Below are 13,993 nucleotides of genomic sequence, written 5' to 3'. Positions count from 1 at the left end.
GAGCAGGGCTGTTCCACACCCTGATTGGCTGCTCGAGGCAGTCGTTCTCAAATTAACCTGACTGTCTGATTTCGCTCCACGACCCTGAGTTCAAATGCCAGAACTGCTTGTCATTCCATTTCCCACATTCGCACAACAAATGCTTTACGCTGAACACTCCCCAGGTCTTAAAAATATACACAACTGCCCCTCTGACCACTTACTTTTAGATGAAGCTCTAAAAGTTAAATCATTGAGGTGTTTTCTCTGCTTCTGTTGTAATGATACAGTGAGGAAAAAAGAAAGGAGAGCTAGAGGATGGTAGATTAATTTCTTGTGTGACTTTGTTTTCTGTAGTTTCAAAAAGAGCTGCTCTTCATTTGTCTAAAAAGTTCTCCTAATTGGTGTCATACCAATGATTTCTGTTTATCATTAAGTGCACTGCTGCAGTGCTTCTGACACTTTCTGTGGCTTCTGTGTCTCTAGTACCTGGTCATGGACTACTATGTGGGCGGTGACCTGCTGACCCTGCTCAGCAAGTTTGAGGACCGGCTGCCGGAGGAGATGGCCAAGTTCTACCTGGCTGAGATGGTCCTGGCCATCGACTCGGTTCATCAGCTACACTATGTCCACAGGTGAGGGCTGGGGAAGGCTGTTTTGGCACATTAGGAAATCAAAATGTGTGCTCCTGTAATTATATTTGGGCAACACTGAGCAATAAGTCCTGATGATGGATGTTTACTATATTTACATCATTCCTGCTGTGTGGGCAGTTTCCCAGCTGTGAGGATCTACTGTTGCAAAATGAAAATAAGTAACACAGTGAGAGCGTGTGCATGGGTTCCAATCATCAGTACCACTGACTCATTATTGAGTATATTAGTATGTGCTGTTATTTCCTTTTTGAACATTCCTATTTGAGGTTAGGTTTGTGGTTGTGGTGCTTTAGAAAATAACCGTTATAATGTAACTGGTGGTGGCAGATATATAAAGTAGGCCTTTGTTGAGCTTAAAGCTCAAATATCGTTGTTGGGTGGTTATTTGCATTACTGAGGATGACAACCAAAAATGCCGCTCTTTCAAAGATGTGGAAACAACTGTATAATTTTGAGAAGTTTGCTTTGTGAGCATAGAAGCCCCGCCCACCTGCTCTTCAAAACGTTGTTTGGGTGGGGCCGCCAATCAGAAGAACAGAGGCTTGAAAGTATGGTGGTCTTGAAGGTACATGAGCTAAACTGGCTTATTTCAGACGGGATGAGCTGAGGGGCTCCACCATGGCCCAGTGTAAGATAAATATGGCTTATTTGAATCATGCGAAGATACTCTAGTACAGTTAAGTAATTAGTGTCAGTGGGGAGCTAGAATGGAAAACAATTACTGTAGCTTAATGAAAATCATTTCTAAGGGAACCTATTATGCCAGTAGCTAAAGAAGCACACAGCTTACACAATACCCAGACTTAAAGTGTTGCATACAAAGCTACTGTAATGTCAGCACCAGAGGAAAGAGCAAACAATTATTTATGGTATTTACAGATGTTTTAACTGGATTGTAAAGAGCAGCTTGATGAGACAGGTTTTAACCCTGTCTGTGCCACATGTGTGACACAGTATTTTGGTTTAGTGGTGGTGGTAAAGAGGCACATTGACTGAGTGCACACACATCCTTGAAATGGCCTTTGGGAAAGCAGAGTATTCCTTGATCACCGTATACAAAATTCCATACAAGCATTAGTGCTCTCCCCAAATATTCACTTTTAAAGATCAGTTGCTGGATTGTTAGGAATTTTATCAGTTTGGAATTTTTTTTTTTTTTTTATGTCTTGCTAGATTTAAACGCTGTAAAGGCAAAAAAGAAACATTCATTGGAGGAGCAGATGATTCCTCAGGGTGCATTGCCTTAGGACTTGTAACAAAGTTCAATTATCAAATAATTTGAAGTATAAAAATATCTGTAAAAGGGTCCTGCTGATGCTTTGTTTGATATTTGCAGAGTTTTTAGTGAGTTTTATGTCACTGTTTGCTTGTCTAGCCCATGTGTTGATTCACTCTAATCAGTCTTGTAGTGTTTTTGGCCTCAGCGGGCAGATGTTTTAAGTAAAAAAGCTTAAAAAAAAAAAAAAATCTGTAATCTACTTGCTTAACACCAAATGGCAGTGAGACTACTCATCAAAAGCAATAGAGCTTTTAGCTGTAAAAAAAAAGCCAGCTATTTGCCTCAAGAATTGCTCAAAATACAGAGCTTGAAGGACCCATGTTATCTATTAGCAGCTATAGCTACCACATAGAGCAAAATGTATAATGTTTCTCTCTGAACTGTGATGAAGTATGATGTGGGTTACAAGAGGGGCATCAGTCACGCAGTGTTTGCTTTAGCTGTCATATCAACCGATCTTGCTTACGTTACATGTGAGTCTCATCCTGCTTCAAGTTGGAGATGCTTTATTTACTTTCATATCAAAGAATTCAAAATTCACCACCTAAAAGCGCATTGCTGTTCAGAGGGCACAGCACGAGAAAGCGTCCTCTTGTCTGAAGTAGGTGCCAAACGAAATTTTCAGCCAATAGAAGATGCCCTTGGGAGCAGGATATACAGTTCTTCCAGACAGGAAGCAGTCACATTGGCATGTTAACATAATTACAGTGTCGCTTTTGCCACGGGGTTCGTCACAGCACTTTAGTTTAAGGAGCAAGGGAATGATGGATAGACGGAGGGAAAGATGAGAGATGGATGTAGAAGGGAGGGCCATGCTGTTTGGTATTTTGGGTGTGCCTGTAGTTTCTCAGATCTCTAATACACCACAGCAAACACATACACGCTCTGACGGTGCACTTTTAGAGACATGTATATAGAAATGTATAAGAATGAAAGCGAGTGAAGGAGACAAGAATGAGGAGCCACTAATTGCATGGTGTTATCTGGGGGGGGCTGTGGGTGGGGGTTGGTGGTGGTTGGAAAAGGGACCGGGAGGAGGGGACAGCACTGTTTCTCTTCTAGTCCCCTTGTGGACAATAATGATGGGGTATGGGAGGTGTGTGGGTGGGGGTGTGGTTTGCGCTACCAACCCCCCCGGCTCCTCCTCTGCTCTCCCTTCCACACAGTCTCTCGGGAGATTTTGTATGCTTGCTTTGTAGAGGGTGGGGACAGCCAGACAGGTCCCCTGAGGAGGGTGTGTCCTGCTGAGTAGTCCCATCTGATGAGCCTCTGTATGTTTGGGTGCACATGCATCAGGGTGTTTATCTTGGTGACAGTTTGCATGTGCGCGTTTGGTTTGTTTGATTTTCCTATATCTAAGTTTAGGGTAATGTATTAACCATGTAAATTATAGGATTACATGTCTATTTTAAAAATCCACCCACTATTCATGACTCAATTTCAGTTGCCCCTAAACACATAATGAAGCCACTATTTGGAAATACAACCACAGACTGTAGCTGTGCTGCAGGGCAGTCATTTCCTCACTTTTTCCTCAGTGGTGCCAATTTCTGCTGGGAAAATCTGAGGTCCCACTCTAAATCTCAAGTGATCCATTATCAGGTCCGCACCCAGCCCATAGAGGCAGTCATTTAGCACAGTGCATAAAGGCATCCGTTATGTTTATTACTGTTACAATGGTGGATGCTCCTATTCAACAAATTTTAAATACTGAAGTCAGTGTATGTGTCAGTAATCCCTGTGAGCTGAAAGCTCGGGCTTCAGACTGGTTTAAATGCTTGGTTTCTGACAGTTATTATTGGCTTTGTATGGGGGTGGGGGTGGGGGTGGTGGCTGTGAGCAAAGAAGCCCTGCCCACCTGCTGTTCAAACCTTCTGCTTGTGACAGGCAGCCAATCAGAAGAATGTTGGATGTGAGGAATTACAGATGACTCGTTACCTCCCGGTCACTGCGTGGCTTTCACGCAGTGTCACAGCTTATCTTTCAAAGAAAAACTCTCAACAGCTGTGGAAAAATTATAGTATGCGAGTGTTGGGATGACAGAGGTTTCCCAGATGCACCGTTGGTTGATTTATGCCATGCATGACTCTGTTAGATGTGAATATTTGTGGATTGCAAAGTTTATAACTTGAACTAATAACGCTGGAACACATCATTAGTAATCAAAAAAGAAAATTGGCTGGATTATGAGATGTTTGGGTTGTTCTCATTTATGTTGGAGCTGTACGATATTTTTAGGTTGCAGCATTTAAAAATAAAGATGGGAACATACTCCTGTCATAATAAGTAGTCAGAAATATTTCAGTCCTTCATATCAGTCTAAGTTCTCTATCAAGGCACTTCCTGTGTGTGTGTGTGTTTGTGTGTGTGTGTGTTAGAGGCCTTAAAGTGATTAGAGTGTCATCCTGAAGAGGCTATACAAACCATTTTTCTTCACTGCACATTTTGTACCTCTTGCTTTTCTGCGGGGCTGGAACGGCTGTTTAGTTTACTGTTACATTTTATAAAGCGCTCCATACAATCAGCCATATTAAAGAGATGGCCTTCTCAGTAGAAACGGTACGATAGGAGGTAGATACTGTTTGAAAAATAGATTTTATGGCGTTTCAGTCTATCATTTAATTTTCTTCTCTGGTGTTGTTTTGCTGAAGGAGCCACGCTTGTAAAATGAATATTCGCATCCCTGGTGACACTGATGTAGTTAAAAAGAGCCGACATGAAAGTAATGAGGAGCAAAGAGCCTCGAGGTCAGCCTTCTGTCCCCTTCAGCTGAGTCCCACGAGGGACAGCGTGTGGAAGTCAGATGCAAAAGAAGACAATTTATTCAGTGGTCAGTGATCTGTGCCTCCCAGAGGGACTGGACAAATGTTTCAGTAGCCCAGCTCAGCATGGCTTTGTGCTGCCTAGCACCACATCTGTCTGCATTGAACAGTGAGTGTGTGTCACACTGTGAGTGAGGACTGAGATGGGGGCTGGTGTAGAGGGATAGCAGTGTGTGCACATTTGTGTAAGGGTTGTGGAGGTTTGTCCTGAGGAGAGGAGCACATGCAGTTGATGTCATCATACTCCCACAGAAAAGCGTTGGGTGAAGGTGTGCAGCTAACATCTAACAACGCTCAGTGTGTGTGTGTGTGTGTGTGTGTGTGTGTGTGTGTGTGTGTGTGTGTGTGTGTGTGTGTGGTGCCCAATTGATTGCAGCCTTTGTGTTTTCCTATAGACCAGGGCCCTTCACAGCTGAGAGCTAAGAGAACAGAGCTCTCTTATAGAAACACACCTTCTAATAATTACAGTATTAGAAGGTATTAGAAAAGTTAGGACGTGCTCACCCATTCATATGACTCAGTAAGGTTGTCCTTTTGACTGGCACTGTACATGTTTATCAAGTAGCTTCATTCAGATTGTTAAAGATATGGTTGACTTCTTGCGTGGTGTAGGTACTGTTCAGTTTGTTGGAAGAGGCCATCATGAGAATATCTTGAGTACATCTACGACACAGTGGTGGTGTTTGTGTCAGTATCATGTGACAATAGGTATCATGTGACATTAGGTAAATAGGTAAAGCAGGAGCCCTGCGGGTGGCTGTGGCTCAGGAGGTAGAGCAGGTCATCTGCTCATTGGAAGGTTGGTGGTTCAGTTCCTGGCTGATGGCAAAGTATTTTTGGGCAAGATGCTGAACCCCGAGTTGCTCCAAGTGTGATTTCTGTGTGTGAATTGGTGAATGAGACATGCTATATAAAGCGCTTGGAGTGCTCATGTAGATTAGAAAAGCGTTATATGAGAGCCAGTCCATTTGTAGTGTGTGTGTCTTTGACTCTTCTGGCATTACTGACCACAAAAGAAAAGTCACAAAGGCAGCAGTTCTTTGAACCACTGGCTAACAATGCTTGGCTAGAGCCATGTGGACATGTCTTGTCTTTGCAGTCTACAAAGTTGCCACAGGCCACAATGTGTGTGTGTGTGGGGGTGTGTATTACGAGGTGGCGTCCAGATGGCCCTCACAGATGGATTCTGTGGTTTTAGCAGAGATTACCTTCCTCTATTCCCGTCTCTGTGCTTCTCCTTAAGACCTCAGGAGCTCTGTGACACAGTAGCCCAATTAAGTGTGCAAACTTGCCTAGCCTAGCATTAGCCTAGCGTTTCTGCTTCTCATGGTTTGTCCATGAGTGGAAATGTGAGTGAACGCTTTGTTAGGCTGCTTGTGTTTGTATGTGTATTAACTAGGAGTGTTTATGTGGCTCTTCTGACCACCAAAGCACTCAGACTAATTTTCCAGAGGGCAAAAATCCACCTGATTCTAGGTGTCTAACAAAAAAACAGGGGAGAGGGAAATTTTGGCCGATGGTTGCTCACAGGGAAGAGGAAGGAGGTGGGTAGGAAGGGGCTTTTTTTTTATTTATTAGCAGCAGAATCCTCTGTTCCTCACCCCCACCATACCACTTTGTCTGCATTTGTACACAGGCACAGCACGGCAGGGGTCAACTCATGCCGTCTGCTCTTTGGCAGACCAGAAATTGCTGGAGCAGATTAGGGCCTTCCAGCAATTGAAACACCTGCCTACACACACACACACACACACACACACACAGACACACACAGACACACACAGACACACACACACACACACACACACACACCCTCCCTCAGATCCACGTGATAGCAGTCTAGTGCAGGTCTTACAGGTGTCATTCATGATTTGTAAAGTCTATACTTCCCACAGGGTGATTCTAATTGTGTTTGCCTGTGAGTGTAAAAGTGCTCTACTCTAGTGATCACTGGCTGCTCGGTTAAGAGAGCAATTATGAATTTAAGAAGTTTAAAAATGCCTCCAACTGGAAAGAAAACATTACATTTGTTTCGGGTAATTAATGATTATATTTTGGGCCTTAATTCCATGTTTATCTTACAAAAACCAAAAGCTGAGTTAGTTCAGGAGAGTTAGATCCTAGATTTTTAGGGTTGGTGCTGCTGATATTAATGCTTAGAGAATTAAAATTAGTATTAATATACTGATGCAAGAAGTATTATATAAGTATTATCCAAGATGTGATGTTCTCACTCTAATTATAGGTGGTATATTTTACCAGTGATGATTAAGTTTCTTTCCTTTGTTCAAACCTTATGTCATGTTTTCAAGTGGTTACAGTTAAGCTGAAGGTTCATAACAGCAATTTTAAATATTGTCCAAGATAAATCTTCTTTACAGGCATCTTAATCCTCGGTGTAGGATGGTTTTTGTGCTCTCTTTGATAGCCTGGCCTTGAATATGCTTCTTGTCAGTTGCTTGTGGGTGTTTCTGCCTGCCAAGTTCATGTTATTCCAGACCGGTTGCGTGAATGTATGCACTTGGGTACCGATTGTGGTTTTCATCCAGAAATGTACAGGAGCTACTTTGGAAAATGATGTCCAGTCTGGAACTCATCTGTGAGCACTGAAGCTCTTTTAAAAAAGAAGTCTCAGTAACCTGTGGAGCAAACAGTGATTTGGCCGAATTAGGTGTGTGTGTGTGTGTGTTTTGTAGCCCAACTTTTATGTGTCTATATAAGTCACATATGTGCAGATATTCCTTTAATGCACGGCTTTATAGGTTTGTGATTTAGTGGTGTCTCTTAAAAGGAGAGATGACTAACCCTCCTCGTCCTCCTGGTCCATAAGATAGGATTATTAACACTGCTGGAAAATGATTGGGGGGGGGGGGGGGGGGGGGGGGGGTACATATGGCTTTGCAGAGACCTCTGGCTGAAGACAAAAACCTCAAAGCATCAAAGGAGTCTCCAGTCAGTTTCTGCCTTCTAACTCTTAAAAGAAGTCTCATGTCTTTAAGCAGTTAAAGAGAATTTAAAGAAAATTTCTGAGGAGTTTTGAAGTTTTGTAAGTTTTAATTGATTAGTCTCTACAAAACCATCATTTGTTTCCAGACCAAAACTTCAAAGTAGCGTTATCCCACTGGTTACTGTAGCAGATGATCCTGGACTTTATTTGTGATCTAAGTGTAAGCTTTATTGCTTAAGGTTTATTTAAAGCCAAATCTAGAAAACACACACACACACACACACACACACACACACACACACACACACACACACACACCCATTACCAAAAAACCAAAAAAAAAAACCCAAACGGGTGAAAATCTTATTTCCAGTGAGTGATTAAGCTCTTAATGGTGAATCTTCATGTAGGGAGCCTGGAAGGTGTTGAAATGAGACTTTTTAATGTAAGTCGCGCGTTTGTTTTATTTGGACATGCTTCGATCCCTCTTCTCATTCGTGCCGGTATTGCCCGTGTGTGCTTGAGTTTGAGATGGAGGGTGTGGGGGTGTGTGTGTGCTTGTTTTGGACATCAGATTTATTATTTTAAGCAGAGCCATGCTCGCATCACTGCACAGAAATAGCACCAGCTCAGTTCAGTAACCTGTTACATCAAGAGTGTGTGTGTGTGTGTAGCTGACTGCTGAGTTTATCATCATTCTCCTTGTGTGTTGCTGCACGTAAGGTCCCCGTGTGTTCCTTTTGACACTTGTTAAAGAGGTTTTTATGTGGTCTCTACGCTGTGTGTAGTGAAGCGTGTCGGGGTTCAGTGCGTTGATAAGAGGGCCTCAGACACAGGGTCTGCCCTCAGGGGAGATCACTGGAGTGGTCAGACGAGGACAGACTATATTTAGCCATAATGCTGGGGTACAGTGATGTCTGTTTCATGCCAGTCCAGGCCAGTGGTCATTGGGGTTGTTCAGTATGTATTCTGATTATGTTGCTGTGTGCAACAGCTATACACAGAGTTATGCAAGAAGTACCCTCTGTGGACGCAGCTCTACACTAGACTAGGCTGAAAATCCTGGCCAGCAAGCTACAACCTGAGCCACCTGTCAGTGACCGCCCGTTTATCATATCGCCCCTCGTGTCAAATTCCTGAGGGTTCATGGAGCCGGAGACTGTAAATTTATATTTATTGATGTAGGCATGCACTGTAATGGTAAAATTAAAATTTTTGAGCTACAATATGCTTCAATCAGTTGCAACCTCAGAGTATATGAGATTACAGACTTGGCTTACTAAAGATGCTTCTTTGTTATCTTTAGAACTGAAACAGATGCTTGAATAAATTGATTACAATTCTTCTTAGATCTTTCTGAACTTATTCACTATAAAAATGTCAGCTCAGTTCATAATTTGACCAAATGATAAAACGGTTAATTATTCAGCAGAGCCCTGCTGAAGATGGAGTTTCAAAGACTGAAATTTGCTGATGAAACAGTGAAAGCAGCTGATGAATGCGGAGAGGAAGCAGCCATTGTAGCTGGCAGACAGGAAAACTGTCCAAAGCAGCAATTAATTTTTTTTCAGACTGGAATCCAGCGTGTGTGTGTGTCTGTGATGTAAACATGTCATCAGCTGTAGTAATGTAGAACAGATGCAGGGTGAGAAGAAAATCTACAGTGGCCACTGGGAACACACGTGTGTCAGTAACACACACACACACACCCGTTCACACACACATCATAGCTAAAAGGAATAAGGGAGTGTGTGTGCCGAGGACACAAAGCAAGAGGGGAGTATGTTTGTGTGCTGCATATTTCCTCAGTGTGTGTGTTTGTGTGTGTTTTGAAGCTGTGTAGTTCTGGTACAGCTAATTCCCATAAGCCCAACTATTTTCAGTGTTTGTTCTTTCTTTTGGTCAATTTAAAGTTGTCACGCTGCTGATAAATGGGCTGAGGCAAATTATACTTAATTGAATCACAAATGTATCTGAATTATTATACACATTCTTTAAAACCAAGCTGAGACAGTGAAATTTCCCCAAGTTATGTAACTTAATTTGATGATAATTGATGGGGAATATGAGATCAGGCTTGTGTGTGTGTGTGTGTGTGTGTGTGTGTGTGTGTGTGTGTGTGTGTGTGTGTGTGTGTGTGTGTTTTGGATGTTCCTTGTGTAGGTACTCTTTTGTTTGGAAGAATGTCCTGCTTTCTTCCATCCTCTTCAGTCTTCTGAGGAATCGCTTGTTCAGTTTGTCTCTTCCCCTCTTTTTCCTCCCTCTATCCGCCCTCCACACCCCTCCTTGACTCCCCCCCCCCCCCCCCCCCTCCTCTTTTCAGGGACATTAAGCCCGACAACATTCTGCTGGATATGAACGGCCACATCCGCCTGGCTGACTTTGGCTCCTGCCTCAAACTCATGGAGGATGGGACGGTAAGTTTTTACCACACTGCTGCTGATGCCTCATTTGGTCCAAAGCAAACATACCAGAGCTTTACTGACCTCCTTGTCAACCTCCCAGGGGTCTCCCAGGAGGAGAGTGCGGTTCAGCTGCTTGGCTGTGCCTGCAGTTTGTGATTCAGACAATTCTCCTAGCCCCATCCCAAAGAAAAGACGGGATGAAATGGATGATCAAAGAAGCTGTCAAAGGAATGTTAACGATGGTTGAATCACGACTAGTGAAATTAGGAATGTATGTCTCAGGTGTTTAGTCTACATTAAAGCAGCCCTTTGAATAAGAAAGACATACAGAGAGGTGGCAAGTTAGCCAACACTCAGACTGTCCCTTTTAGTTTGTACTGTGTGAAAGGATGACAGCAGCTACTATAAACTATCTGAGGGCAAGGACTTTTTCAAAGTTATCTTTTTTTTTTTTTTTTTTTTTTTTTTTTTTTTTAAAACTGTTGGTTCAGTCTTAAAGCACCTCAAGTCTTGGAAAATTCCTCATTTGTTTTAGTAACGGAGGTAGAGAGCGCTGCTGTGACGTGTCGGCCCTAAATCTCCCAAATGGGGTTCACTTTTTCTTCAGTTTGTCCCGTCTGTATGCAACGATGAGGGAGATCCACACTCCTGATATGCAATTATGGAAGTAAGATCTAAAACGTAATATTTTTACGCAGTGATACTTCCCAGTTATAGTGCTTTGATTATAATTCAGGAGTGCTGAATGGGATTTGAAATGAGTTCTGTAGAACAGTGTAAACAAATGAAGTCCTCCTGAAGTGGGGGTCTGAAGTATTTGTTTGCTGTTCCTGCAGTGGTTCTATTTATCTCGTGTTTTACAGACTTTTCTGCCTCGAACTTATCGGCAGCGCTCTTATTACTGCAGCATATAGACTGAGTTTACACACATAATGCAGAATTTTGTCACGCGTTAATTTATTTATATTTCTCAGACCATTTATTGCCTTTTCTTTAATCCCTCTGCTAGGTCCAGTCATCTGTGGCTGTGGGAACCCCAGACTACATCTCCCCAGAAATTCTCCAGGCTATGGAAGATGGGAAAGGCAAGTATGGACCTGAGTGCGACTGGTGGTCCCTGGGCGTCTGCATGTATGAAATGCTGTACGGCGAGACTCCTTTCTACGCAGAATCCCTGGTGGAAACCTACGGGAAGATAATGAACCACAAGGTGAGCTGGTGGAGTTGAAGGGCTTAACGAACTCACGTGAAATGTCCAGTTTTTACCCTTAAACACAAACTCACGTACCATTCTGTTTTACACAGGAGAGATTCCAGTTCCCCCAGCAGATAACAGACGTGTCTGAGGAAGCAAAAGATCTGATTCGCCGGCTCATTTGCAGTCGAGAGCACCGACTGGGCCAGAACGGCATCGAGGACTTCAAGCAGCACCCCTTTTTTGCAGGTACGGGCTCAGTCTGTCTTTACAAATACAGTTTGCATCATTTTTTTTTAAGGGTGTCTAAACCTCACTGACATAAACCCATTTGCTCTGTAAATTAAATTAAATTTCACGTTCACCACTTGTTGTGTGCTACTTAATAAATGGATCCACTTGTTTTTCGTCTGTGGCCTCCTGGATTTAGGCATCGATTGGGATAACATTCGCATGTGTGAAGCCCCCTACATCCCAGAGGTCAGCAGTCCTACAGATACCTCCAACTTTGATGTGGACGATGACTGTCTAAAGAACTCCGTAAGTGTTATGTTTAGAACGTGAACGCCGTACTATTGCATTGTTGTCTGACTGAGATTGTATTGATATCACATCTTTATCGCATTTCCTTTAATCCTTTTCAGGAGACTATGCCCCCTCCCTCTCATACTGCTTTTTCAGGCCACCACCTGCCGTTTGTAGGTTTCACCTACACAAGTAAATGGTAAGTGTTAAAAAAAAGTAAACAGATATTTAAATGTGGACACACACACACACACCTCATATGGGTTTGTGAGTTGCCTCTCTGCTGCTACCATCTTGCTCAGAGGTCTGACTGTGGCTTCTGACCTCTTTCTGTCTCAATGTCACACTTTTCTGCTGCTTTTTGATGTTCAAGTGAAATTCATGCCAAAACTAAATGCAGCTATATTTCCTGTCAGCCTCTTTGCTGTTGATTGAAGAGGAAAAAATCCCATCTATTTTAATCCTCTGCCTTTTTTTTTGTGGAAAAGTCTTCCTTCAGTCATTATCATGACTGACTGTGATGGTAAAAGGATGGAACCAGTGTAAAATAAGATGATTAGGAAGGAGAGGTGAAGTGGATGAGAAAAGCTGTGAAAAGTGGCACCTTGCTACAAGTTGGCTTCATATGTAATTAGTCTTTTTTAAATAGACTGATTTCCTATGCAAGCTCTCTGACCGCACGGTCTTTTTACCGCTCTGTGTGAAGAAACGTAGGAGTCCTAGATCAGCTTTCCTCCCTAATAAGGTGACGTTCATGACTTGCTGTTCATGACTTGCTCACTCTGAAGTGGTGCTCGTGAGAAAGCAACAGAGCTACCAGCTGCTTCCTTATCTCTTCAAGCCTCAGTTATAATAGCCTTTTCCTTCCTTCCTTCCTTCCTTCCTTCCTTTGTCTCCTTCCTTCCTTCCTTTGTCTCCTTCTTCCTCATTCCACCTCACACTCCTCATCTCCCTCTCCTGTTTTCTTGCATGACTCAACATTTTCTCATCTCTGTCACTACCACCCACGTCTCTTTCTCTGATGTTTCTCCATATTTTTTTCATGGCCCTTTTCTTTTCCCTCTTCTTTGATACTGTTTGATATCATAACGCCTGTCTTTTTTTTCCCCCCGAATATGTTTTCCTCTGATTATCATGTGTCCTCACTTGTACTTCTTTCCTCACTCCCCTCCTCTGTAGTACTCTCTCCGATCGGGGTTGCCTGCGACAGCTGGCAGGGGAGCCGGGTAAGGCCGGGCAAGAAGAGGTGGATATCAATGTGCAGCGTAGCCTGGAGGACAGCCTGGCCACTGAGGCCTATGAAAGGAGGATTCGTCGCCTGGAGCAGGAGAAGCTAGAGCTGAGCCGCAAACTACAAGGTGAGGTTGAAGAAACAGTCCAGCTGGTTAAATGTCTTGAATCATATACATTCACACAACCACCATAAAGCTGAGGGAGTGGAGATGTGTGAATCCAGCACTCAGAATAGTAAAGCATCCACTCTTCACTCCACTCTCGTCAGTGTCTCTTTTAAAATCTATTCGATTTTTATATGTAAACAAAAAGCATATAAATTATTTTGCATTTGACCTGTTACAGAGTCGACTCAGACGGTGCAGGCGCTGCAGCACACAACAGGCGAGGGCCCCCTCAGTGCCAACAAAGAGGTGGAGATCAGGAGCCTGAAAAGCGAGATTGACATCCTCAAGAAGCAGATCGCTGGTCAGGACTTTTTTTTTTCTCTCTTCATCTTAGTAATCAGGACACAGTGCAATGTTTTTTCTCTGGTGTCAGCTTCAGTGGCTGATTTGATAGTAGAAATATACAGCAGCAAATGATTTTGTGTTTTGACAAATGTCTGATCAAGTGTGTGTGTGTGTGTGTGTGTGTGTCTGTGTGTGTGTTTCAGACTCAGGCCAACTGGAGAAGCAGCTGGAGGATGTGACGCTGGCTCGGCGAGACTTGGAGGACTCATCTAAACACGTCAAGACTCTTGAGAAACAGATGAAGAGCGTTACACAGGAGAGGGATGACCTGCAGAAGGTAGAACTAGTGTTTAAGTTAACTCCTCATTCTATTCTGGATATTTAAAGGAATGGGAAGGAGTACAGTTTTATTTATCAATTTTAAATAGGTTATTGGACTTCTTTGTAGGAGGAAAATGATAACTATATGCCAGGGATCAGAAATACTAAACTCCACTGTC

At 43.0% G+C, this 13,993-nt stretch overlaps 1 protein-coding gene across 6 annotated transcripts in view; it reads left to right on the top strand.

The window, feature by feature from the left end:
• cdc42bpab (CDC42 binding protein kinase alpha (DMPK-like) b) overlaps positions 1-13,993 on the top strand; it is a 74,744-nt gene that overhangs the window by 38,212 nt on the left and 22,539 nt on the right. For all 6 annotated transcript variants that reach the window (XM_030721454.1, XM_030721449.1, XM_030721453.1 and 3 more), the window contains exons 5-13: positions 466-614; positions 10,007-10,100; positions 11,098-11,298; positions 11,394-11,532; positions 11,714-11,823; positions 11,928-12,007; positions 12,988-13,166; positions 13,387-13,509; positions 13,697-13,830. In XM_030721454.1, the coding sequence (XP_030577314.1) occupies positions 466-614; positions 10,007-10,100; positions 11,098-11,298; positions 11,394-11,532; positions 11,714-11,823; positions 11,928-12,007; positions 12,988-13,166; positions 13,387-13,509; positions 13,697-13,830 (1,209 nt within the window). The remainder of the gene's footprint in view (positions 1-465; positions 615-10,006; positions 10,101-11,097; positions 11,299-11,393; positions 11,533-11,713; positions 11,824-11,927; positions 12,008-12,987; positions 13,167-13,386; positions 13,510-13,696; positions 13,831-13,993) is intronic.

This window comes from Archocentrus centrarchus, chromosome 24 (genome assembly GCF_007364275.1).
Source record: "Archocentrus centrarchus isolate MPI-CPG fArcCen1 chromosome 24, fArcCen1, whole genome shotgun sequence".
NCBI classification, from domain to species: domain Eukaryota; kingdom Metazoa; phylum Chordata; class Actinopteri; order Cichliformes; family Cichlidae; genus Archocentrus; species Archocentrus centrarchus.
The sequence above is the reverse complement of the archived record's forward strand: the minus strand, read 5'-3'. Positions and strand labels throughout refer to the sequence as shown.